Source organism: Elephas maximus, chromosome 13 (assembly GCF_024166365.1).
Source record: "Elephas maximus indicus isolate mEleMax1 chromosome 13, mEleMax1 primary haplotype, whole genome shotgun sequence".
Lineage (NCBI taxonomy): Eukaryota > Metazoa > Chordata > Mammalia > Proboscidea > Elephantidae > Elephas > Elephas maximus.
The window spans coordinates 33,212,279-33,238,275 of NC_064831.1; the positions used below are offsets into that span (position 1 = coordinate 33,212,279).

Here is a 25,997-nt window from a genome sequence, read left to right on the forward strand (position 1 = left end):
AAGCTTCTCAGCACAGGTACCCTAGGTCCTAAGGATATGCTCCCCTCCTGGTTCTGCATCCTTGGTGGTGGGAGGCCACCATTCTCCTAGTCCATGTGAGTGGCAACTCCACCCTTTGAGACCCCAGAAGTCATGACTCTACTCTTTGAGACTGAGGCAGCTCTGCTTCCTGTGTCCTTTGTCTCTTCAGCTTCTGTTTACTGGTTCCTTGGCCTCTCGGCCCCTCAGGATTCACAGCCCATGTCTGACGTGCTGGGGCAAATGTTCCAAAGCTCTTTAGCTCCACCGATAAGTGCCTGGAAACACCCTACTCTGCCAGTAAATTTCGGCTAGAAGGCACTCAGCTCTCTTGCTCTGTGAGTCTGCAAGCCTAGCTCCACTAATAAATGCTTGGAGGCATCCCACTTTGTCAGGGAGCCTCCTGTGCAGAGGCAGTCAGCTCTCTTGCTCTGTGGATTGGCTCCAGCGCTGTATCACGCTGGCCTCCTGGTTCGGCTGCTGCCGTTTCTTTCTGATGCTGCTTCTCACCATCTCCAGTGTAACAGTGTAATAGCTCTCCACATTTCCTTCTGAGTGCTCACCAGAATTGTCTGATGACCATAATTCCACCAAGAGTTTAGTCCCTTCAAGGCAATCTAGGCTTTTACTATTAGGCACTTTAAATCACGGTGCATTGATCATTGCTGGTGATTGGAATACAAAAGTTGGAAATGAAGTAGGATCAGTAGTTGGAAAATATGGCCTTGATAGAAATGACACCAGAGATTGCATGATAGAATTTTGCAAGACCAATGATTTATTCATTGCAAAGTACTTTTTTCAATGACATAAGCAGCGCTATACACGTGGATCCTGCTGGATGGAACACATGTGGGATCAAATGGACTACATCTGTAGAAAGAGAACTGGCCAGGGGCTGCCTGTGGAACAGACCATCAAATGTTCACCATCAAATGTTCAAGTAGAAGCTGAAGAAAATCACAGCAAGTCCATGAGAGCCAAAGTACAACCTTGAGTATATCTCACCTGAATTTAGAGACCATCTGAAGGAGAGATTTGATGCATTGAACACTAATGACTGAAGACCAGATGAGTTGTGGAATGCCATCAAGGACGTCATACACAAAGAAAGCAAAAGACCATTAAAAAGAGAAAAGAAGAAGAAAAAAAGATAAAAATGGACATCAGAGGAGACTCTGAAACTTTCTCTTGAATGTAGAGTAGCTAAAGCAAATGGAAGAAGTGATGAAGTAAAAGAGCTGAACAGAAGATTCAAAGTGAAGTATTACAATGACATGTGCAAAAACCCTAAGTTAGAAAACCAAAAGGGAGAACACGCTCAGCATTTCTCAAACTGAAAGAACTGAAGGAAAAATTCAAGCCTCGTGTTGCAGTAGTGAAAGATTCCATGGGCAAAATATTGAAGGATGGAGGAAGCATCAAAAGAGGATAGAAAGAATACACAGAGTCAGTTTACCAAAAAGAATTGGTTGACATTCAGCTGTTTCAGGAGGTAGCATATGATCAAGAACTGGTGATACTGAAGGAAGAAGTCTAAGGTGTATTGATGACACTTGTGAAAAACAAGGCATCAGGAATTGATGGAATACCTATTGAGATGTTTCAGCAAATGGATGCAGCACTGGAAGTGCTCACTGCTCTATGCTAAGAAATTTAGAAGACAGCTACCTGGCCAACCAACCAGAAGAGAGCCATATTTATGCTTATTCCAAAGAAAGGTGATCCAACAAAATGCTGAAATTATCGAACAATATTAATATCAGATACAAATAAAATTTTGCTGAAGATAATTCAAAAACGTTTGCAGCAGTACATCGCCAGGAAACTGTCAGAATTCAAGCCAGATTCAGAAGAGGATGTGGAATGAGGGATATCATTGCTGATGTCAGAAAGATGTTTACCTGTGTTTTATTGACTTTGCAGAGACGTTTGTGTATTATAACAAGTTATGGAAAACAGTGCAAATACTGGGAATTTCAGAACACTTAATTGTGCTCATGAGGAACCTGTGCATAGATGCAGAAGCGGTCATTGTATCAGAACAAGGGGACACTGCATGGTTTAAAATCATGAAAGATGTGCATCAGTGTTGTATCCTTTTGCCATACTTATTCAGTCTGTATGCTGAGCAAATAATCTGAGAAGCTGGACTATATGAAGAAGAATGCAGCATCAGGATTGGAGGAAATCTCATGAACACACTGTGATATGCAGATGACACAGCAGTCTTACTTGCTGAAAGCAAAGACACAGGACTGGAAACACTTAACTGATGAAGATCAAAGATCGGCAGCCTTCAGTATGGATTATACCTCAACATAAAGAAAACTAAACATCCTCACAATTTAGCCAATAAGCAACATCATGATAAATGGAGAAAAGATTGAAGTTGTCAAGGATTTCGTTTTACCTGTATCCTCAATCAATGCTTATGGAACCAAGAGTCAACAAATCAAACTACATATTGCATTGGGCAAATATGCTGCAAAAGACCTGATTAATGTGTGTTAAAAAAACAAAGATTTGTCAGTTTGAAGACTAAGGTGTACCTGACCCAACCCATGGTGTTTTCAGTCACTTTGTGCACATGCGAAAGCTGGACAATGAATAAGGAAGACCAAAGAAGAATTGATGCCTTTGAATTATGGTTTTGGTGAAGAACATTGAATATACAATGGACTTCCAGAAGAATAAACAAGTCTGTCTTGTAAGAAGTGCAGCCAGAATGCTCTATAGAACTGATGATGGTGAGACTTCATGTCATGTCCATTGGATATATTATGAGGAGGGACCAGTCCCAGGATAAGGACATCATGCTTAATAAAGTCAAGGATCAAGGAAAGAGGAAGACTGTTAAGGAGATGAATTGACACAGTGGCTGCAACAGTGGGCTCAAACATAGCGACGATTGTGAGGATGGAGTAGGATCAGGCAGTGTTTCATTCTATCGTATATAGGGTCAGTATGAGTCAGAAACGACTCGATGGCACCTAACAACATTAGGGGAGGTAAGGTGTAAATTGAAATAAGATGTGTATATGTGTTTGTGTCTGTGTAATTGTGTATGTGTATATGCATACGTACATACTTCTTATAGATTGAATTTGTGTATCTCCAAAAAATGTGTGTCAACTCGGCGAGTTCATGATTACTACTGTGGTGTGATCGTCCACCATTTTGTCATCTGATGTGGTTTTCCTTTGTGTTGGAACTCCTACCTCTATGATGTTAATGATGTGGGATTAGCAGCAGTTATGTTAATGAGGTGGGACTCAATCTTCTGGATTAGATTGTGTTTTAAGTCAATCTCTTTTGACATATAAAAGAGAGAAGGGAGCAGAGAGACATGGGGACCTCATACTACCAAGAAAGTAGAGCCAGGAGGGCACATCCTTTGGACTTGAAGTCCCTGCACTGAAAAGCTCCTAGACCAGGGGAAGATTGATGACAAAGACCTTTCTCCAGAGCTGACAGAGAAAGTGTTCTCCTGCAGCTGATGCCCTGAATTTGGTTCTAGCCTCCTAGACTGTGAGAGAATAAATTTCTGTTTGTTAAAACCACCCACTTGTGGTGTTTTTTTTTTTTTTTCCTTATAGCAGCAGTAGATAACTAAGTCAGTATGCATGATTCTCAGATTTATTTGACCAGGAATCATTTTTTATTTGCCTCAAAGCCAGCATCTCAAGGAGCTAGACACACTGCTCGTTAGCCTAACAGTCTTTTCCACAAAATAGGCCTCTTTGTCCTCTATCTACTGCAAAGTAAGTACTACTTCTGTTTCCCTGTAGGCACAGAAAGCTGGTAGCAGGGACTCCAGCTTTTATTCTAATTCATTTTTCTCTTCAGTGCATTTTCTTAGTTTGTCCCTTAGACACACACATACATACATGTTATGGATTGAATTCTATCCCCTAAAAATGTTTTTTAACGTTTGTTTAACCTGAATGCTGTTTGTAAGGTTACAAAACGCCAAAATGAACTATCAGTAGGTCTGAGGCAATATCTCCACAGATGGGGAAGAGAAAGAAGTATAGAGCAAGAAGCTAAAGGAAATGAGATGGGATTCCTAGGAGAGCTTTAGTGGGGAAGAAGCAGGGGTGTATTATAGGGTGCTTAAGGAGTACTAAGAATTATTTTAGATGTTACACTTGGGACCTAAGCTAGTGTTTGTCTAGCAAAATATAGGATCAAAGTATTATTTTTTTATTGTTAATAATGATGTTTAACAATTTATTCTTTCAACTCTTGGTAGTGTGTTTTTTAGATACTGGTTATAAAATGTCCTTTAAATGAACTACTTTAGATTTTATTGGTAATAAAAATGAAAGAATGCTTTAGATGGCTATTAACTGTATGGAAGTTCCTTTTTAAGAGTATTTTTGGTGAACTACACGAACAACAATGAAACATAAAAGAGAATATTTAAATGAATTAATTTATAAGAAATCGAGAATGTCTAACAGACAGCGGCTCTCACTTCTGTTAAGGTTTAGTGTGAGGTTATAGGTCAAGGTACTAATAAGAGTGTTTGGGATGTCTGCTGCCATGAAACAAAATGGAAACTTGATTGATCGCTAGAGGGCTGAAGGGAGAGAGTGGTGGAGAAAGCAGAGGTCAGGGAGCCGTTTCCCTTCTCTGTGTGTATAGCCATCAGCTCTCCCAAAACAAAACGTAGATGATATCGGTCAATATAGCAGATGCTGTGTACATTTCTATGAGTATTGTGAAATGTCATTATATATGAAATTGTAGTAAATGTTTCAGTATTTTGAAAGCTGGAATGAAATATGTAATTAATGAAAATGGTGATACTTTTGATGCCAAGTTTAGAGTAACTGTGGAGTATCATGTTTAGTCATATGGTCAAATGTGTGTGGTTTTGGTTCTTAGCAAAATGTTAGCATTTTATTTTTCAAATCTAATTTTGAAAAAGTTATATAAGAAATCTCTTATATTTGATCTTTGTGATTTTTTTTATTCTCTTTAAAATAGGTCTGGTTTGCATGAAGTCTAGTAGTTCAGTTGTGGAATTGGTTATGCTGCTGTGTTCTCAGGTGAGTGAAGAATAAATGCTGAATAACAAGTAAAGTCTCATGTGGAGGTTTGGTAAAGCAGAAATTTTTGCTTTAGTCGCATTTGAGTTTGTGTTGCAAAAGGATTACTTCTTGTTTTTGATACCAGTATGTAGATGATTTTTAAGCCAATGCTGAGAATTCCAACTAGGTGAATGGGAAACAGAGGCCTGTAGTGTCCAATTAAAAATGTCCAGATTATATATAACCTTGATCTTGAAATGACTAAATAATTTTTTTGGTGTCTATTAAGGTTATAGAAACAGATTTATTTTTATACTTTGTGTCATGGCACTCTGACTCCTCTGGGAATAATGGGTTTACTTCCCTTTTGTGCAGAGGGTATAAAATGAGTGAGAAATACTTCTGAATCCTTGTCCTTGCTAATTATTTTTGACATCCACGATAGATTTGGGAAAACTTTAACAAAAACATGGCAGCCATTGTAATAAGATGTGAAAATAAATTCTTAAAAGCCAAATTGCTTTCAGTGTTAAGAAGCCTTTTGCTTCATATAGTAAATGCTAATGATTTTTTGAAAACCTGTATAAGAATTATGTTTCCTGAGATGTTTTCTTTTCTGTTCTGCAGTTAAACAGATGAATGTTTTTATTGAGAGTTTTCTTTGTAGTCTTTTAAAAATGATATCTTGCTGGTAGTAAATTCCCCTACTTAAAACTTTAAAATAGCCTTTTTTAATAGGAAGGGTATTGGTCTAGAGGTCAAAGGTTCTGACCCATTTCAAAACCTTTGACCTTCATTTACAACTCTGATGGTTTACTTGCCTGATGAATAAGGATAATGCAAAATTAATGTTTCTTTGCATCGATTTATTCATTTTAGTACGTATATTGCCAAATTTATTTAGACTGTGCTGATGGACATTTCATGAATACAAATTAAAAAATCATAGAAGGTGTGAAAAATCAATTCAATAAAGTGCTATAAGAACAATTACTTCTAGAGATGCAACTAATGGATTTTTGTAATGAACTTGTGAAGAGTAGTTATGTTTCTAGTGGGCTTATTAGTCTTAGATTTAGTGAGTTTTTATAACTTAATCATCTCCTTCAGAAAATTCCATTTCTTCCAAAGCTGACTGGATAATATTTCCCATTAAACCATAGGATTTGAAACAATTGTTTATTTCTGGGATGGAATTAAAAATTACCACATGTCATTCTTAAAACTGCATGAAATTATCATTACTTTTAAGAAGCAGTCATTTGTGGTTGTAGATGTTTCCTCACCAGAGTATAAATTTGCTGTTTATAGTGATAAAATTGTTCCATAGGTGAACATTGATAGTGATGAAATTGTTCCATAGGCAAACATCGATAGTGATAAAATTGGTCCATGGGTGAACATTGATAGCGATAAAATTGTTCCATAGGTGAACATCGATAGCGATAAAATTGTTCCGTAGGTGAACATCGATAGTGGAAAAATTGTTCCATAGGTGAACATCGATAGTGATAAAATTGTTCCGTAGGTGAGCATCGATAGTGATAAAATTGTTCCATAGGTGAGCATCGATAGTGATAAAATTGTTCCATAGGTGAACATCGATAGTGATAAAATTGTTCCATAGGTGAACATCGATAGTGATAAAATTGTTCCGTAGGCGAACATCGATAGCGATAAAATTGTTCCATAGGTGAACATCGATAGTGATAATATTGTTCCGTAGGTGAACATCGATAGTGATAAAATTGTTCCATAGGTGAACAAATTGTTCAGAGGCGAACATTGATAGCAATAAAATTGTTCTATAGGTGAATATTGATAGTGATAAAATTGTTCCATAGGTGAACATTGATAGTGATAAAATTGTTCCAGAGGTGAACATTGATAGTGATAAAATTGTTCCATAGGTGAACATTGATAGTGATAAAATTGTTCCAGAGGCGAACATTGATAGTGATAAAATTGTTCCATAGGTGAACATCGATAGTGATGAAATTGTTCCAGAGGTGAACATTGATAGCGATAAAATTGTTCTATAGGTGAACATTGATAGTGAAACTTCACTTTCCAGTTTAGGAGAATTGAACATATTTGAACATATTTTTAGTGCCCAGAAGATACTTTCTATGCATATATTACGGGTTATGTTACATATTGGAACGTTAGAAGCTGAGAAGATAATGATATGCTTTAATATGCCTATTTGTCATTTATGTCAAATGGTGCCATTTAATGCTAATCTAATCAAAAGGGATACAAAGATCACTTGGTAAAGTAAGTTGCAAAAGTCAAATTCTCAAGGTTTTGGTCTGAATAAAATACATCAGTGGTTATTTGAAGTCCTGAACATTTTTTACGAGTTCTTCAAAAGTCCCATGGCATCTTCACAGTGTGAAAAATGATGTGAAAAATGAAGCCAGAATTAGCTCCAGATGTATACAGATTGTTCCGGGGTGATAATTACATTTTTCACTTTGAATTTTCCTAATTCAAAGAGGTCAGCTTGGCAATCACAAAAGTGATTTATTTTGTTAAGAAGTGAACTGTCTTTTTCTACATGAAAGCTTAAGAGATATGAAATTGAATTTCAAGTCGATGTTTTGCAGATACTGGGTGGGGATGTCTTGAGTTTGATTGATAATTTTTTTTAGTCTGAGATATGGTGGGAAGTGAAAAGCTACATCTTGCTAAAATTTTAATTAATTTTTTAAGAGGAGTTGGAGAAGATTGAGTGCCAAAGATCGAAAGATCAGGTCAAAAAATTCCTTTTTAATCACATAAATAATGGGTTATGCTTATGAACTTAACATCTGCAAATTTGATTTAGAACTTTACAAATTAGTTGGTGTTAATTTGTGACAATCAGCCATGTCTGATTATTTTTCTCGAATCTGTTCAAAACTTATTTCCTTTTTGCATTCTTTTTATCAGTGTGTTTAACCGTATTTTATTACAAAACAGAGTTTAGAACCAAAATTTAAGAAATGAGGAAATTATCACATTTGATGTGTTGCCAGTAAGACTAAACAATGATCACTGCATAGTTCCTTAAAGCTTCAACTGGGATTATGGTTTTTAATGCCCACTCATTCATTAATAGCTGATTAGGCAACATTTCATACTTTGTCCTATTTAAATTTTAACTTTGTGTAGGCCAAATGTAGAGTCGAAGAGGTTCCTCACAGTAATGTCCTTACAAAAACGTTACAATAGTGTTATTGTCTGTTTAAGCTTGGAAGCCTGATTTAAATTCTCTTTAAAGCTTTAAAGTAAGACTGTGTGCATTCTTTTGTAAACTGTATATTCTCTGATGCACATAAAAAAATTGAACAAGTTCTCAACCATATTTCAGATTGAGTTTTTTGAATACAACTCATTTGTGCTTCACATTTGTTGCTCATGTGTATAAACCTTGTAAATATCATGTGAATTAAAGAAAACGTTAAATAATTGTTTCAAATAATATTACTCGTGGGCTCTGTAAAGTGTTTGTATCTTGCTTATTTGACATCAATATCATTTTTGGAAGAATTGACATTGCATTCAAGGCTACTTTATAAAAGCGTTGCGTTGCTCATCCTAATTCAGCCTGACATACATTCCAATAACACTACCTCCCTTCTTGGGTTTAAAGCTAAATTTATGACTGTGCATTGTGAAGTGCATCATTTAAAAATGGTTTCAACCCAAAACATCTAATAAATAAATAATGTGTATGGCTACTCAGTAGTAGACTTTCTAGACTAGAAATCATTCCATCGGATACTCAACAGTCCACTATCGGAGAGGGCTGTCAGATAAATCTTGTGGTAGCTGCATTCATGTCCTCTAAATCACATATTATTGTCTGAGCCTTCTGCCAGGTCATCTATTCTTTTCCCATTTATCAGAAATGCATACAGTATATAGAAAAACTAGAAGCACCATGTAGTCTGTCCTGGCATCCTGTCTGAGTAATTAATTACCGGCAAAAATTAATTAAAAATACTATGTTAGTCTGATGTTTCTTTGAAACGAAGTCCATCAAAGTGTATACATTGTTACTATTTTGGGAACCATTTCTTTCATGTGACATGAGGTTTGATCATTCTTGCCTCAAGTTATTTTTTCCTTCTTTGTTTCTACATCTCTGAATTATTGAATTTAAAATTATAATATTCACAGTAAGAAGCAGATAGCAGCATTTTTATGATTCTTTTAATCAGTTTTATGTCAGAATTTTGGCCTCCTGAGTTTTTTTCTGAATTTTATACAGGGGTGTAGCGAGGGTCACGAGTGCCCAGGAGCAATCTCTAAGCGCCCCCCCCCCCCATTTCGAGATGAGTAGAAGTTCACAGCGGTGACACCTCAGCAGAAACACCTCCCCCCGTCTTGTCCAGCTGCCTCAGTCAGGCGCCCTTCATATTTGTGGCGCCTTGGAACGTCATCCTGTACCTGGTCTGGTGCCCCCTTGGACTTGTGCCCGGGGGCAAGTGCCACCCCTCTGGCCCCCCTCGCTACACCTCTGATTTTATAGTAAAATGTTCCTCTTTATCTTCACTCTTCTGTAATTACTTATTTCTAGTTTTCTTCTCCTTTTTAAGTGTATCTCTTCTGAATATGTGACATTAATGTTTACTTTTGTCATTTATGTCATGAATTTTTCCTTTTTATAGTTGTGATGAATATTTTGAGTATGAATAGATTATTAAAATGAACAACAACAACAAGAGCAACAAAAAACCACAAACCAGCTGTATACCATGGCACAATGGTGTCCTTTATTATTAGGTCTCTCTTATGTTTGGATCTCATTTTTTACCACTTAAATATCACATGTATTCACAATCCATGCTAAGTATGTAAAGTTACTCAGGTGTGCCATAATATTTCTGTGTCTTGGCACATGCTTCATCTTTCCCTAAAATATCCCTCCTTCTAGTTTGTTGACTCTAATTGTTGGCTTCTCATCATTCAGAGCTCATCTTAATTGTGTATTTCTTAGACCATTGTATCTACCTTTGGTACTTCTTCAGTTTATTTTCGTCTTAGCAACCTTCATAGAATTTACCACAAATTTGTAATTATACGTGTACTTGTTTGTTTACTTGATTATTCTCAGTCTCTTTCTCTGTATTCTAGGTTTTATGAGGGTAACAACTATTCTTGTTTTGTCAATTATAGTATACTTTGTACCAGTCTATGATAGCTGTTGAATACATTTCATAGTTTCATACAATTAATAGTTGTTGAATACATAAATCATTCAGCTCCCAGCTAAGTTACGATCTCTTCTGGAAAGTTATGATCTCTTCTGGAAAGTTACCTTGAATCTTCTCTTCCCCATAACTCACAGCCTGAATGACGTAATCCTCCAGAGCACTCACTGGACCTTTGCATTCTTGATTTAAATTGCATGTTATTTTTCTTTCTCTCCCATTAGACTCTAAGTTTCTTGAGGGAAAGCATTGTGTTTTGTTTTCTTTTGTATCTCCAGGACCTAGCACAACTACTGTTCAACAAAATATTTACATAATAATGAATGGTGGGATGGATCATATATCACCATATTTTGGCCCTTGGCTTTTGGTCTTTTTTATTATGAAATACCCCATAATTTTGAATATTAATTCCTTTTTATAGTAGTAAAGTCTTCATTAAGTCAGCTCTATTACCGTTACCAGTTGTACATAGGGTCTTTGTTTTTGCATTTGCTTGTGAGTTAGTTAGATTCACCACATTTTTAAAACCAACTTTATTGGGGCATAATTTGTACATAATAAATATACACATATTTTAAGAGTATAATTCAATGAATTTTGGCAGATAAATATATAGCCATGTAATAACCATGCCAATCCAGAAAATTCCCTGTGCCCTACTCCCTGCCCCCCTCAGGTCGTAATGATTTAATTTCTATTACTGTGGATTGGTTTTGCTTATTCTAAGACTTCGTATAAATGTAAATTCATTTCTTATAATTCTGGTGCTTAGATGCTCATAGTGTGCTTAATTTAGGGTACACTTCAACTTTTTCACTGAAACTCACTATAGGATATTAAGTAAATGCTTAGGGTTTTTTTCTTTTTTAAATAATTGGGTCAGTAAAACAAAAGATTATCTTTTTTCCGACTACAAAGTGGAGATTTGGACTAGAAGTTGTTTTGTGGAAAAAGAAGTAAATCCTGTGCGTTATGCATTTCTTTCACCTATAAGGAGCCCCTGTGGTATGATGCTTTGTGCAAAAGTGTGGTGAGGCCATACTTTTAGAATTTTTTGTTTTTACCTTCAGTCAGGTTCAGTTCAAATGCTCTCTCTCCTACAGTGCTTGTGTGAGTATCTTTTCTCTGACTGATTCTTCCTCTGTATGACTGCTTATGGTATTATTATTTATTCATTTATTTAGAAAACATGTATTTAATTCTTTTAAGACAAGTCTTTACCATTAAGGAAACTGTAACCTTGTGGGGGAAACAAATACTTGTAATACCAAATAGAATTTCATAAGGACTTTTATGAGAAAGACAGCAAAACATAGGGGCAGGGGATAGAGTTAGGGATGGAGCACAAAAAAGCTGTCAATCCCTGTTTAATCTAATTCAAGTTTTATTTCTGTTCATGAGTAGATCATTTCAGTTTCCCCTCATTCCTTAAGTCTAAACTCTTTCTGGGTTGTATGTATGTTTTTGTAATTTTATCAGGATTAATAGATATTAAAGTCCCTAAAGCATTTTTTTTTTCCTACTGTCTCCACTGCCTGTAACTTTCCTTGGTTGGAGTCGTGATAGCCATGCACTTACTGAATCAGTTCTTAGTACTTGAATTTTCCAGTATAGCAAATTCCAGAGTGTATACTGTGAGATGATAATGAATGTTTTGTGAAAAAGCTTAAAATGATAAAATAAATTTGGAAAATTGGAATATATTTACTTAAGTTTCTTTACTGCAGGACTTAGCAAGGAATTTAGTAAATGCATATGTATATACGTATGTGGGTGCATATTTTATATGTATATAGTAATGTGTCATTAAATGTATAATGGGGATGAAATTAAGCCTATCTTATCACATCTAATTTTTGAGTATACTGCTTGTGGATAATTTTCGTATAATATAATTTGGGAAAAGCTGCTGTTGAACAGGAGATGAGATAATGTGCAGGAAATACCTCTTTTCTTGTATTCTGCTTCTCTACTCATACTGAATAAAGGAAATCATTAGATATGTAAAATTGTAGCTATTTTCTTCGTGAAACACTGATTATTTTTATTTTATTCAGAAGAAATTATCTCAGTTACCTGTTATCCTTTGTAGGTAATTTGGACATAACTGCCAACATTGTTTCTGAGATCTTTAGACTGATTATGCTAAGAGTTGGTATTCTTTCTAGATAGAACAACTCACGTTTAACCAGGAACATTTTTTTTTATTTAAACATATGTATGTGCAATCAACCCAAAGTTTAAGAACAAATTAAACTACTTTGACATCGTAATGTACTTATTTCCTAATATTGATTAAGTGAATCACAGTTACATTTTTGGTCAGTATTTTTGCAATTTATGTTCTGGATAATCGTGTTCAAGTATGTAGCATGCACGCTAGAAACCAGGGACAGAACGAATTCTGTATTAATTGGAAATTGTGCATATTATTATTGACATTTATAAAAATGAAATTCTGCTATGGACTTTTAAGAGGTCCAAAGAAGATTAAATTAACCTGTATGCTGTTGTCACCTGATACGGTGCCTAACATGTAATAGATTTCCAGTAAGTATTTGTGAAATAAATGAATGAAAATATTAGGAGTAGACTGTTAATATTTATGCAGCTAAATAGGTTCTTTGACAGCACGACACTCCATATATTCATTCATTTATCCATTGAGAATATCTAGGATTCCAGGCAGCTTGCAGTCAAGACCTAAATATAATAAAAATATGAAGCAGTAGTAAGAAGGTTAATAGGGTTAAAACATTAAGAGTCAAGAAAGGACCCTGATGACTAAGGCCAGAGTTTTTCATTAAAATCTATAGTAACTCTGTGTTTTGGAAAAACAATTTATATATAAGACAATTCCTAAAAATAATAAACAAAAAAAAAAAATCTTCTGCCTTGGTGATCCTTAGACTCCAGTGAAGGGCAGGGGCGGGTAGGAAATGGAATGAGTTCATCCATGCATATTTAGGAGCAGTCATTAAGTTAAAGGATGAGAGAAGTGAATTTGCTCTTTTTCTGTGATGATCTGAAAAACTTAGTTTTTGACATGTACAGGTTTTTTTTTTTAAACTCCGTATGCTTTCTTTGTTTATTGTAGTTTAGATGAAGGTTTACAGAACAAACTAGTTTCTCATTAAACAGTTAGTACACATATTGTTTTATGACATTGGTTAACAGCCCCATGATATGTCAGCACTCTTCCTTCTTGACCCTGGGTTCCGCTTTACCAGCTTTCTTGTTCCCTCCTGCCTTTTAGTCCTTGCCCCTGGGCTTGTGTGCCCCTTTAGGCTCATTTTGTTTTATGGACCTGTCTAATCTTTGGCTGAAAGGTGAACTGTGGGAGTGACTTCATTACTGAGCTAAAAGGATGTCTGGGGGCCATACTCTCGGGGTTTCTTTAGTCTCTGTACATTTTTTTTTTTTTTGTCACCAAAGTATGTTAAAAGGATATGCTCACTCAATATGTTTTCTTTGCTTTTATTTTAAGCTAGGGTAAAAATAATTCCAACTCTTATCATAATAATTCTTCTCTTTAGCTGTTAGCCAACATTGGGTTATGAGTTGTGAATTTTTGAATGTAACACAGTTTTATGGTTAAATTCATAGATAAGTGCTAAGGTAAGAGTAAAATTTATAGAGATAAGAGCTATCTTAACACATCATATGTATTATAATTTTTGCCACTTTCATTAGACTGTAAGTGCCTTGTGGGCAGGAAATCATTTCTTATTCTCCATTTTGTCTGCAGTGCTTATCAGTTTTAGGCACACAAACCAAATATGAAACTAGTTGCCATCGAGTCGATTCTGACTCATTGTGACCCCATGTGTTTTAGAGTAGAACTGTGCTCTGTAGGGCTTTCATGGGAGTGACTTTTTGGAAGCTAATTACCATACTCCTTTTCCTCTGGGTAGGTTCAAACTGCCAACCTTTCAGTTAGTAGACAAGAGCTTAACTATTTGTGCCACCCAGGTTCACCTTTAGGCGCATACCCATTGCCTTTGGGTTGATTCTGACTCATAGCTACCCTATAGGATAGAGTAGGGACTGCCCCATAGGGTTTCCAAGGAGCAGGTGGTGAATTCAAACTGCCGACCTTTTGGTTAGCAGCTGAGCTCTTAACTGCTCTGCCTCCAGGGCTCCATTAATGTATTTACTACATTTGGGTAGGTTCCTCTCTTTAAATTTAATTCTTGAATTTTTGATTCAAGTTGGAGAACAGACTCCATTCCATTTAATAATTGTCTTACTTGTATTCAATTTTACCTGAAACAGTCAAGTTAGCCCTCATAGGTTGACTTCACACCCTAATTCTAAATTCTCACCCTGTACTGTGAGGGAAGAAAATGATACATTCTAAATCCCTTTTATTTGATCAACTTTGGGTCTTAAAAGGCCCTGTGGAAAGGAGGCACTACTGATGACATCTTATGAAGAAATGAATTTCGTGAGCTTAAAATTGTCTCTATCTGTAGAATTACCTCTATCACATTTAAGCCATTGCTTCAGATGGCCCCGCATCCGTTGCAGGCATCATAGCTTCTGCTGACAAAGAGAATGTGACAGATGATGGTGAATCTTAAAGATGATGCATTTACTTAACTATATGAACGTTTTGTTGTATGTCAAGTTTCAAAAAAGAAACAAATGTGTATCTACTTATTCTCACCATTTTCTTTGAAGGTGCTAAAAGGTGCTTGCATTGCAACAAATTTGCAAAATGTATTAAATATTGAAATACATACTTTGATGTATTATTCCATTTCATTTTTCACAGGGCAAATAAGGCTTTGGGGACAATTGACTTCTTTATGCTAATTTATATCACCCAACCAGGATCAATGTAATTGAACATTTTAACATTTTCATAATGTTAAACCTACCCCCCCATACCTCATCTTTTGAATGTACTTATATAAATTTGATGGATATATATTGATTGTCCCTGAGCTTTGTTATTGTCAGTGCCTATGGCCTTTTGATTAAAAATGGGATGGGAATCAAGAGGGTGTAGTTTACAATTGGGTTGAAAAAATAGGCTTCCAGTATTGCAGGGGAGTAATCACCTAGGTTTTCCTTAGAGCTGTTGTGAAGGCTTTACCCTTAAAATGGACAGAGGCTGAGAGCCCAGATATTCTATGTTGAAATGCTCGGTGTTAATTTTGTGTGCAATAGAAACACTTGACCTTTTAAGAGGGAACCTTAGGCCTTTAAAGGATGAATAGGAAGTCTGTGGGAGTTGGAGAGGGTAGTTGAAGATAATAGAAATTGGTCATGAAAATCTTAGATGCACTAACCATTTTAAAATATCTGAAATAAGTTTAATAGCTGTACTTTATGCTGACTTTGGCAAACATCTTATGGCTTTAATTTATTCAAATTTTTGTAACAGATGATGACTTTCTTTTACTGGGTGGAAACATTTGCTTTTAAACTACAGCAAAAATATATCAAAAAAATAAATGAGACTAACGTACTGCCTTTTATTTATTAATATAAAATATTTAGGTTGATAAGTTCATGAACATTTTTAATGGATCTTTATTTGAACTTGTATGGAGTCCTTTCCATAATATTAATTTAAAGTGCTTTGTTACAAATGTTCAACAACCAAGGAAAAGCATAATTCAACTTCAGATGCAGGATTTATTCTGAAATACAAGGCATCCTGTTGATTCTCCAGCACACTAGGATTTAGAAAACCCAACCATTTAAGGTAAATTTTGTGGAACAGGGAGTACACCCCCTGGCTTGGCAGTCTAGTCAGAAGGATGATACCATGCTGACTATATAACTAGATCTTTGAACATTATTCTCAAGGGTGGTAAATGCAAAACAAAGTAATATCAACTGGCACTTAATTCTGCAAGTTCCCTGCTGATTGGGGTATTCAGTGAAATGGAACTCTTCCTGACAGGAAGTCAGCCTGTGAGTGTGGAGACATCTGAAAATAAAGTGTGCTTTAATTTGGCACCCTACCGCTTTACAACTAGTCTTAAATTTGGAATTAGGAAGAGAGTCAGGAAAAAGGAGGAATACACATATAGGAATATTCTGAGCATTTTTCTTTGATTTTAATGAAATTACAAATGCAGGTTGGTCTCTGTTTCTCATCTACTATTGCCTAGTTTTGCATCATTCTCCCCACGTGGGGAAGAATGAAGCAAAACTAAGCAATAGTATTATAGAAAGGCTAGCTTAAAATACAACGCTTTTTGCTTGCCTTTGTTTAATAGCAAGCTGTGTGATAACTTTGTGAAGGCTCAGCTATTCCCATAGTGTATTTCTAAAATAAATAATTTAATGAATTTTAGTTATCAGAATTAATATTAGCTGTTCTAGCTTATGAGCACCCAGATTAAAATTTTGGTTTCTGTTTAAAGTTTCATGCTGTTTGCTGTAGTTGGTTCTGAGATAAAAGTTATTTTACTTTAGTACCCTGACATGCACGGTGAGAATATAAAAGCCTAATTTAGGAAGGGAGAATTACTGTGTTTTTAATAATTGCACACATATCCCATTTATTGTGCATTTTTTAGTTGGGCAGCTATTTTTAGTCAAGTAGCCATTTTATACTATGAAAGTCCAGAAGCATGTACAGTTCTAACAAAATCTGAAGATTCTACTTTGATTGAGGCCTAAATGAAGTAAGAATCAGAACCCCGAAGGTTATTTATTTGCTTTCCTAGCAGTCAGTTCCTTAGCTGTTTGAGGTAGACTATGTAGGGGTATGTAGAAGTGAAGGAGCCCTGGTGGTGCAGTGGTTAAGCACTGGGCTGCTAACCAAAAGATTGGCAATTCAAACATATGAGACACTCCACGAGAGAAAGACGTAGCATCCGGCTTATGTAAAAATTACAGTCTTGGAAACCCTACGGGGTAGATCTACTCTGTCCTTTAAGGTCAGTAGGAGTTGTAATCGACTTAACGGCGAGCTTGGTTTGGTTTTGGTTTTATTCAGAAGGTACTGTATTGTGAAAAGTACTAGTCTAAATGTGAGAATAGAATTCTGTTTGCTAGTACTATGTTAATATGAAAGGAGATTGGTCAGTGGCAGTAAGAAAGTAAAATTATGGGGGGCGATTTTTTTTTTTTGAAGCAGCTTTCCATTTACCAGATCTGAATTGCTACCTTATTCCCTTTGATGTTTGACAGTGCTGGTGTTGCTTTTTGGCTGGTTAGTAGAAGTTGCTATGTCAGAGATCAGCTAGTAACGAGTAGCCTAATTGTCCAGCTTTTTGTTCACTGTAGTCTGGTAGACATTACACTTAGCAAATTCAGCTGAATTTCTGAAACAGAAAACAAAAGTAATCACAACTCAATCACCAGTAGATCCAACACTTGGAGTAGAAGTTGACTTGCTTTATTTCCCAGCTCTTGCTTTAAAAAAATGTGTTTCTTTTGAATCTGCTTTATTTCAGCCAATGGTAGTGGGTTAGTTAGTATAGTTCACTTTTCTTTAATGTGCTGTTCCTGCTGTTTTAATCTGGTTTCTCTAGTGTAGTAGGCCAGAAAACGGCCCCTCAAAATATTATCTACATCAAATCCTTGGAACCTGTGAATGCTCCCTATTTGGAAAAAGAGCCTTTGCCGATGTGAATTAAGTTAAGAATGTTGAAATGAGGAGACAATCCTGGATTATCTGGACTAGCCATAAATGCCATCACAGGTATTCTTATAAGAGAGAGGCAGATTAGCGGCAGACGCACAGAGGAGAAGTCAGTGTAAAGATGAAGATGGAGCAAAGAGATGCAGCCACAGCCAAGGAATACTAATAGCCAGTGGTACATAGAAGCTAGGAACACATTCACCCCTTGAGCCTCCAGAGGGAGCGGCCACGTGGACACCTGCATTTTGGCTCACTGAAATGAATTTCCGACTTCTGGCCTCCAGAACTACGAGAGAATAAATTACGGTTGTTTTAAGCTACAAAAAACAGTTTGTATTAATTTGTTTAAAGCAGCCACAGGAAACTAATGATAATAGTAATAATAACTAGTAATGTGTTGAAGGTCACTAGCGTTCTTAGTGAGGCACTCCCCCCACCTTTACCTAACAATGTTAGATTGTGATTTAACAAGCATTTGAGTTTATGTCATATGACAAATTGAATTAAGTACTATTGAGGATTCAAAGAGATAAAGATTTCAACCTTTAAAGCGTTTTACCATAGTTGAGGAGAAAAAGTCCAGTTTGTGAAGTTACTGGCCCCCAAAAAAATTTATGCAAAATAAGCTAATACTGTGTGTCTTTCTAATGGAGATGAAATTGATACGGTGATAATAACCCTGAAGAGGTGCACTACTGGTTGTTTGTTTCATCAGTCCTGATTTATTTGTACAGCAAAACCAGGTCATCAAGTATCTTGTCATATCACCCTTTCAGTTATGTTGTAGGTCAAAGAATGGCCTACATGGTGATGTTTATCCATAACATGCCTTAGGACATTTATATTTTAATTATATTTGGAATCAGCCTGAAGGATTCTATGGGGAAAATATTAAATGACGCAGGAAGCATCAAAAGAAGATGGAAGGAATACACAGAGTCGTTACACCAAAAAGAATTAGTTGACTTTCAACCATTTCAAAAGGTAGCATATGATCGGGAACCGATGGTACTGAAGGAAGAAGTCCAAGCTGCACTGAAAGCATTGGCGAAAAAAAAGGCTCCAGGAATTGATGGAATATCAGTTGAGATGTTTCAACGTACGGATGCAGCACTAGAAATGCTCACTCATCTGTGCCAAGAAATATGGAAGACAGCTTCCTGGCCAGCTGACTGGAAGAGACCCATATTTGCGCCTGTTCCCAAGAAAGGTGATCTAATCAAATGCGGAAATCATTGAGCAATATCATTAATATCACACGCAAGCAAAACTTTGCTGAAGGTCATTCAAAAGCAGTTGCAGCAGTATACTGACAGAGAACTGCCAGAAATTCAGGCCGGATTTAGAAGAGGACGTGGAAGCAGGGATATCACTGCTGATGTCATATGGATCCTGGCTGAGAGCAGAGAATACCAGAAGGATGTTTACCTGTGTTTTATCGACTATGCAAAGGCTTTCGACTGTGTGGATCATAGGAAATTATGGATAACATCGCGAAGAATGGGAATTCTAGAACACTTAATTGTGCTCATGAGGAACCTTTACCTAGACCAAGAGGCAGTCGTTTGGACAGAACAAGGGGATACTGATTGGTTTAAAGTCAGGAAAGGTGTGTGTCAGGGTTATATTCTTTCACCATACCTTTTCAATCTGTATGCTGAGCAAATAATACGAGAAGTTGGACTATATGAAGAAGAACGGGGCGTCAGGATTGGAGGAAGACTCATTAACAACCTGCGTTATGCAGATGACATGACCTTGCTTGCAGATAGTGAAGAGGACTTGAAGCACTTACTAATGAAGATCAAAGACCATAGCCTTCAGTATGGATTACACCTCAACGTAAAGACAACAAAAATCCTCACAACTGGACGAATAAGCAATATCATGATAAACAGAGAAAAGATTGTAGTTGTCAAGGATTTCATTTTACTTGGATCCACAATTAATAGCCATGGAAGCAATCATCAAGAAATCAAAAGACACATTGCATTGGGCAAATCTGCTACAAAGGACCTCTTTAAAGGGTTGAAAGCAAAGATGTCACCTTGAAGACTAAGGTGTGCCTGACCCAAGCCATGGTATTTTCAATCGCATCATATGCATGTGAAAGCTGGACAATGAATGAGGAAGACTGAAGAAAAATTGATGCCTTTGAATTGTGGTGTTGGCAAAGAATATTGAATATACCATGGATTGCCAAAAGAATGAACAAATCTATCTTGGAAGTAGTACAGCCAGAATGCTCCTTAGAAGCAAGGATGGCGAGATTGGGTCTTACATACTTTGGACATGTTGTCAGGAAGGGTGAGTCCCTGGAGAAGGACATCATGCTTGGTAAAGTACAGGGTCAGCGGAAAAAGGGAAGACCCTCAATGAGGTGGGTTGACGCAGTGGCTGCAACAGCGGGCTCAAGCATAACAGTGATTGTAAGGATGGTACAGAACCGGCAGTGTTTTGTTCTTTTGTGCATAGGGTCGCTATGGGTCAGAACTGACTTGACGGCATCTACCAACAAAAATATCTCATTAGGTGCATTGACAAATATTTGGAAGAATTACTGAATCATTCAAGACTCTCAGGTTTTCTTCTTTACCAAAAAAGTCACTGTGCATACACAGGTTGTGACCCTTGCCAGCTATAAGATGTTGCTGTAACAAACTATGTATATTTCTTAGGTAGTATACATTTAAAATCAGAAACCAAAGCTTTATAGGTCCATGTATGAGGTTTGGGAAATTTTAATTCTGAAGACATTATTATATCATAGCATAAATATATGATAGTATACCTCATTTGCTTTTAATGAATGTGATGGTATTTTATAGTTATATATTTTTAATTTGAAGTAAAACTTTGAACACTGAAATAAAATCTCAATTTATATTAAATTTAAGAATGTACTCTAAGAGAATATAGTATCAGTTTACAGTGGTCAGTGTTCAGAGTGGAAGACCCTAAATGGTTAAACAGCAGGAGATATTTTGCTTTTAGTTAAAAACTGCTGTTTTCTATATGGCTTATTTACTGCATGTTTAATTCTTAATGTTGTGTGCTGTGGGATTGGGCATGCAAAAGTCAGCAAAAAGAGTTCTGGTTTTTTCATCTAGAGCTATTACTTGCTGTACAATAATAAAGGCACTATTTTATTGGGTTACTTGTAATTAACTTCACCACCAGGCATTCATATAAATCATTTGTAATCTGTTTTCTTTAGATTTTTATTCTTTTAAACTGGCTTAATGTACTTGCTTTCTGTTGTCTTTTTACATATGGTCCAAGGTTGTAATTGCTTTTTGGAATTAGGCTGTCAGAAACCAGCATATCTGTGGATCCAAGAAATGACTGAGACATGCTAATGAATTTTGTGTAGCATTTTATAAAGATTTGTTACTGAAATAAATAATTCTGTAGTATTTTTTTTTGTGAAACTTAATAAATAACCGTTATAGTCTCTCAAGCTAAAAAGTGTCTAGACATTAAAAAAAAGAAACATCTCTAAAGAAACATGTTTATGCCTAAGTTTAAATAACATTGTATAAAATTCAAACTAAATACTAGAAAACAAAACTTTCTCTCTTGAAGTACCTTCATTTGAAAAATGTTGACAGTGGTCTTTAGAAAGAATTTAGAGGTATGAGATAATTCTTTTTTTCTCCTACGGTATCAAAATCTTGATCATTTTTATGAAACGAATGTGTTAGGTGTGCTGTGGTGGGGATGGGAAACATGAAGAAAGCTGTTTCTCCCCCTGTCTAGAAAGTAGTGCTTTTAAAAAGAATTCAGTTGGTAAATACTTTTTATTACATCTGAATACATTAGATGGTTTAAAAATCTCTTAAAAATAATTAGCTGTTTTATATCATTTTAATGGAAGTCTTTCATGTTTCCCCTCCAGCAGTCTCTAATGAACACTCCTTGTAATTTCAGTGCAGGCTTTGAGATTCCCTAAAGACTTGACTTCAGACCTCAAAGGGCAGCAATTGCCATATGTCTGGAGAACCGGAGTTGCCAAACAGACTGACCAAGTACTAATAGGACACATTTATGTAGCTCCTGAATGTGGAGCCCTGAGACAGGCTTAATGATGATCATCTGTTGAGAGCTTGTAGCTAGAAAGGGTTAGAGCAACTTTTGTCACCTTTATTGAAATCAAGCTTTCTGTATTGATTAGTGAAAGATCTTGACTACACTAAATTGATACCAGTTTGGAAGTTTTAGGAGGACCATTATTGGCTGGAGAATATGTTTTTCCTGGAAAAGTTTAAAAACAGACTTAAAAGCACTTGCAAATATGTTAATTTTATGTGTGCCTGAACACAACATTGGGGTTATCAGGTTTGTGAATGATTTAAAAAAACCTGCTGCTGTCGAGTCGATTCCAATTGTGAATGATTATTTCCAAATAATTAAAAAGTATATTTATAGCGTTTGCATAATTGATTGTATTATTTTCTTAACTTTTGGATTTTTAAATCTTTTCACTTTATATTTTGTAAATAGTTATTTCTTTCTCATTATTCAATTGCTTGCACATGGTAAGTATTCAAAGGTATAAAATAAGTGATGAAAAATTGCATAATTTGCTAATCAGACTTTGATAGAATTTTTCTTTTCTGTTTTTGTAAAATCTTAGAGTTACATGTATATATATATTTTGCTTACAAACTAAGCCATAGTATTTGTACAAGTTAGATGTACATGTTAGATGAGTATGTTACAAAATAAACAAAATTAAAACTTTCAAAAGGATAATATTATATTGTGCAATTCCATGGTATGATTTACTTTACCTTCTGAAGAGACAGTAGATACAACCTTTCCGTTACCGCTTTGCTATGTTCTTTTCCGGTATGTGGTTACTAAAGTTTGTGTTAGATATGCTGTTGAGAGAGTGCTGACACAAAGTGCAGAACACTGTTGAAAAGCTCTTGGTAGTTTACTTTGAGCATTTAACATTACTATATCTTGGCCATGAACATATTTTGTCTAGTTTTGACCTTTAGCCCTATGTATAATGTGTTTCTCAGTTGTGTGTTAATATGCTCCCTTCCTCATTTGAGCTCCCTCCCCTGGCCTTCTCCCTTGACTCCTAATATTGTTTCTGTCACCTGTTTAGGTCATTGGAGCTACTTTCATTCAGTTTGGATTTATTTTACAGAGACATAGATAACTATAACACCTTAAAAATTAATATGGGTATTCATTGAAGAATGCAGTCTTTAAATTTTTATATTTTTATTAAGAAAATGAAACAGGCGGGTATGAATTTAGGTTACTGTTAACTTGGATTGTTATTCATTTCTTTATTTAAATTATGTTTGGGTCCTGAGATCAAAATGTTAAAAAAGGAGAATATTTTACTGCTAATAGAAAATAAAGTTAATTTCATTTGGTAGAATGTAGAACACTGACTTAAAAAAAAAAAATTCTTAATTTATGGTACATTCATATTTTTATAGCTTTGCTATCAGTATTTGAAACATGAATGTGCATTCTATTATTTAGAGATATTTCAGAATAATTTTCAATAAATACCTGTTGTTGAGTTATAAAAAATTGATGTTTATTATTTTTAATTTCTATTCGTTCTAGTCATTTTGACCATATGATTTTTAATTTAAATTTTATTTTTCATCAAAGTAAAACATATACGTGTGTGTATATATATATATATATTTTTTTTTTTTTTTTTATGTACCTAATACTTAAACTGGAGAACAGCAGTTCTCTGACCCAACACTCTTTTTCTCTCTTGATTCTTGCTTTCTGGAAGCAGTCACTTTCACATCTCTTAGTTGAAAGAAATTACCTCCAAACCCACCTCCATAAAACGAAACAAAACCTGTTGCTTGCAAGTCCATTCTGACTTACGGCGACCCTGTAGGACAGTGTAGACCTGCCCCGTGGTGTTTCCAAGGTGCAGCTGGTAGATTTGAATTGCCGACTTTTTGGTTAGCAGCTGAGCTTTTAACTACTGCGGCATGAGGGCTCCATTTACCTCCAGATTTCTAAATTATATGTTTGAATGGTACTTCTTATTTTTTCTATTTTATACATTATCTGGTATCTTATATGGTAGATGACGATTGAGCTTTTGGAATACTCTCAGTTTTTCTGTCCCCTAAACAAAATTTAGCATTTAGATTATTATGACAATGTCAGTATTCATGGTAGAGCTATGAAATATATTGTAATTACATATTTTTCAGTCCTTCATCGCAGAATTAATAATTCTCCTCATTTTTGTCTACTTGAATTTTTTTGTACCCCTCAAAATTTATTTCTACATTTTTCACTGGAATCATAAAACTTCTATTAAACGGTAAAAATCTACGAGGTATCTATTGGTTCAATCATCATTCTTAGAAATTTAGCACCTGGAATTCTTCATTTTCCTGTTCCAATCTGGACTGGTAATTGATTAGGTCTGTACAAAGCAGTCATCTTGGGAGGCTTTTTTTTTTTTTTTCATCGTCCTAGAATTTCCCTCATCCTTCTCTTTTGATAAAATCCCAGTTCTTCTGTGTCCCAGTACAGCCTTCTTTTTTGAAACGTATGCAGATTCTCTGGTTGCTGTTCTAGCACTGGTAATATAGGAGTGAACAAGACAAAGTTCCTGTCCTCACGTAGGGGAAGACAGTTAAAAGTGAAATCTAGTGGTAATAAGATAAATAGAATGGGGACGGAGGATGATCGTGAGGCATCAGTATTCGTTCTGATGAGGCACATCCCCTGTAATTTTTGATAAAATGCATGTGTGTTAATTGTTTTAAAACCTTGCATGTCTGAATATGTCTTTATTTTATCTTTAAACTTGAATGATAGCTTGTTTGGATATTGGTATTATAAGCTGTAAATCCTTTTCCTGCCAAATTTTTTTCTTTCTGTAAACTTTTCATTAAAAACTTTTTTCTATTGTTGCTATTGTTACTAGATTTTCCTTGATGTGGCTGGGTCTTTTTAAATTCATTGTTTTTCATACTGGATATAAACTGTTTCAGTATGAAAAATTGTATACTTGTGTTCCAAGATATTTTCTAGAATTATTTCTTTCATTCTATTTTTTTCATTTCTCTTTCTAGAAATTCTCTTAGATATTGAACTACCAAAGTGATTTCCTCATTAGTTTTTATCCTTTCTTATCTATTTTTTTCATTATTATTTTCTGAGAGGTTTTCCTAATAAATACCTTTCAATACTTCTGAAATTTTTCAGTTTGATATAATTTCTAAGAGCTTTTTCTTGTTTTCTGAGTTTTTTTTGGTAGGAGTGGTGAATAACAAAGTCCCTGTCTTGTCTTTTTTAAGTGAAATATTTGTCTGTTTTGGTATTAGTTATACCTTTTAAAGTCTTTTTACCCCCTTTAAAAATATTGTCTGTTTTATATGAATCCTCTTTTTCCTGTTTGCTTGCTTTGGTGTCTGTCATTCATGTTAAGAAGCCTTTTTCAAATGTCTGCTGATCCTTGGCTGCCCAGCTGATATTTAGGAGTAAGGCAGAAAAAAACCTATGTGCCTGGGTGGGATTTGTCTCTTGGTAATAAGTGAGATGGCTTTGTCATTAGTAGACCCGTATCTTATCTTGGTCTCTCAGTTTTCACACAGAAAAATTTTCTGATATCTAATATTATAATATTTATATGATATAACCATCAAGTGTCAGTTTGTCATACTGTGCTGGCTTGTGTGTTGCTATGACACTGGAAGCCTTCCCACCATTACTGCAATATCAGCAGGGTCACCCTTGGTGGATAGGTTTCAGCAGAGCTTCCAGACTAAGACACAGTAGGAAGAAGGACCTGGTAGTCTACTTCTGAAAAAATCGACCAGTGAATACCTTACAAATAGCAGTGGAGCATTGTCAGATATAGTGTCGGAAGATGAGCCCCTCCGGTTGGAACGCAGTTTGGGGAAGAGCTACCTCCTCAAAGTGGAGTCAGCCTTAATGACATGGTAAAGTAAAGCTTTCAGGACCTTCATTTGCTGATGTGGTATGAGTCAAAATGAGAAGAAACAGCTGCAAGCATCCATTAATAATTGGAATGTAGAATGTACAGAGTATGAATCTAGAGAAATTGGAAGTCGTTAAAAACGAAATAGAACACATAAAGATCAATATCCTAGG

At 35.6% G+C, this 25,997-nt stretch overlaps 1 protein-coding gene and 1 long non-coding RNA gene across 2 annotated transcripts in view; both read left to right on the forward strand.

The window, feature by feature from the left end:
• Positions 1-25,997, forward strand: part of LRBA (LPS responsive beige-like anchor protein) — a 769,624-nt gene that overhangs the window by 214,210 nt on the left and 529,417 nt on the right. Inside the window, exon 35 of the mRNA XM_049905216.1 lies at positions 5,014-5,075. Within this exon, the coding sequence (XP_049761173.1) occupies positions 5,014-5,075 (62 nt within the window). The remainder of the gene's footprint in view (positions 1-5,013; positions 5,076-25,997) is intronic.
• Positions 6,031-10,646, forward strand: LOC126087664 (uncharacterized). The gene is made up of 3 exons (XR_007519810.1): positions 6,031-6,519; positions 6,553-6,868; positions 6,935-10,646. It is a non-coding gene; the product is annotated as an uncharacterized LOC126087664 (long non-coding RNA).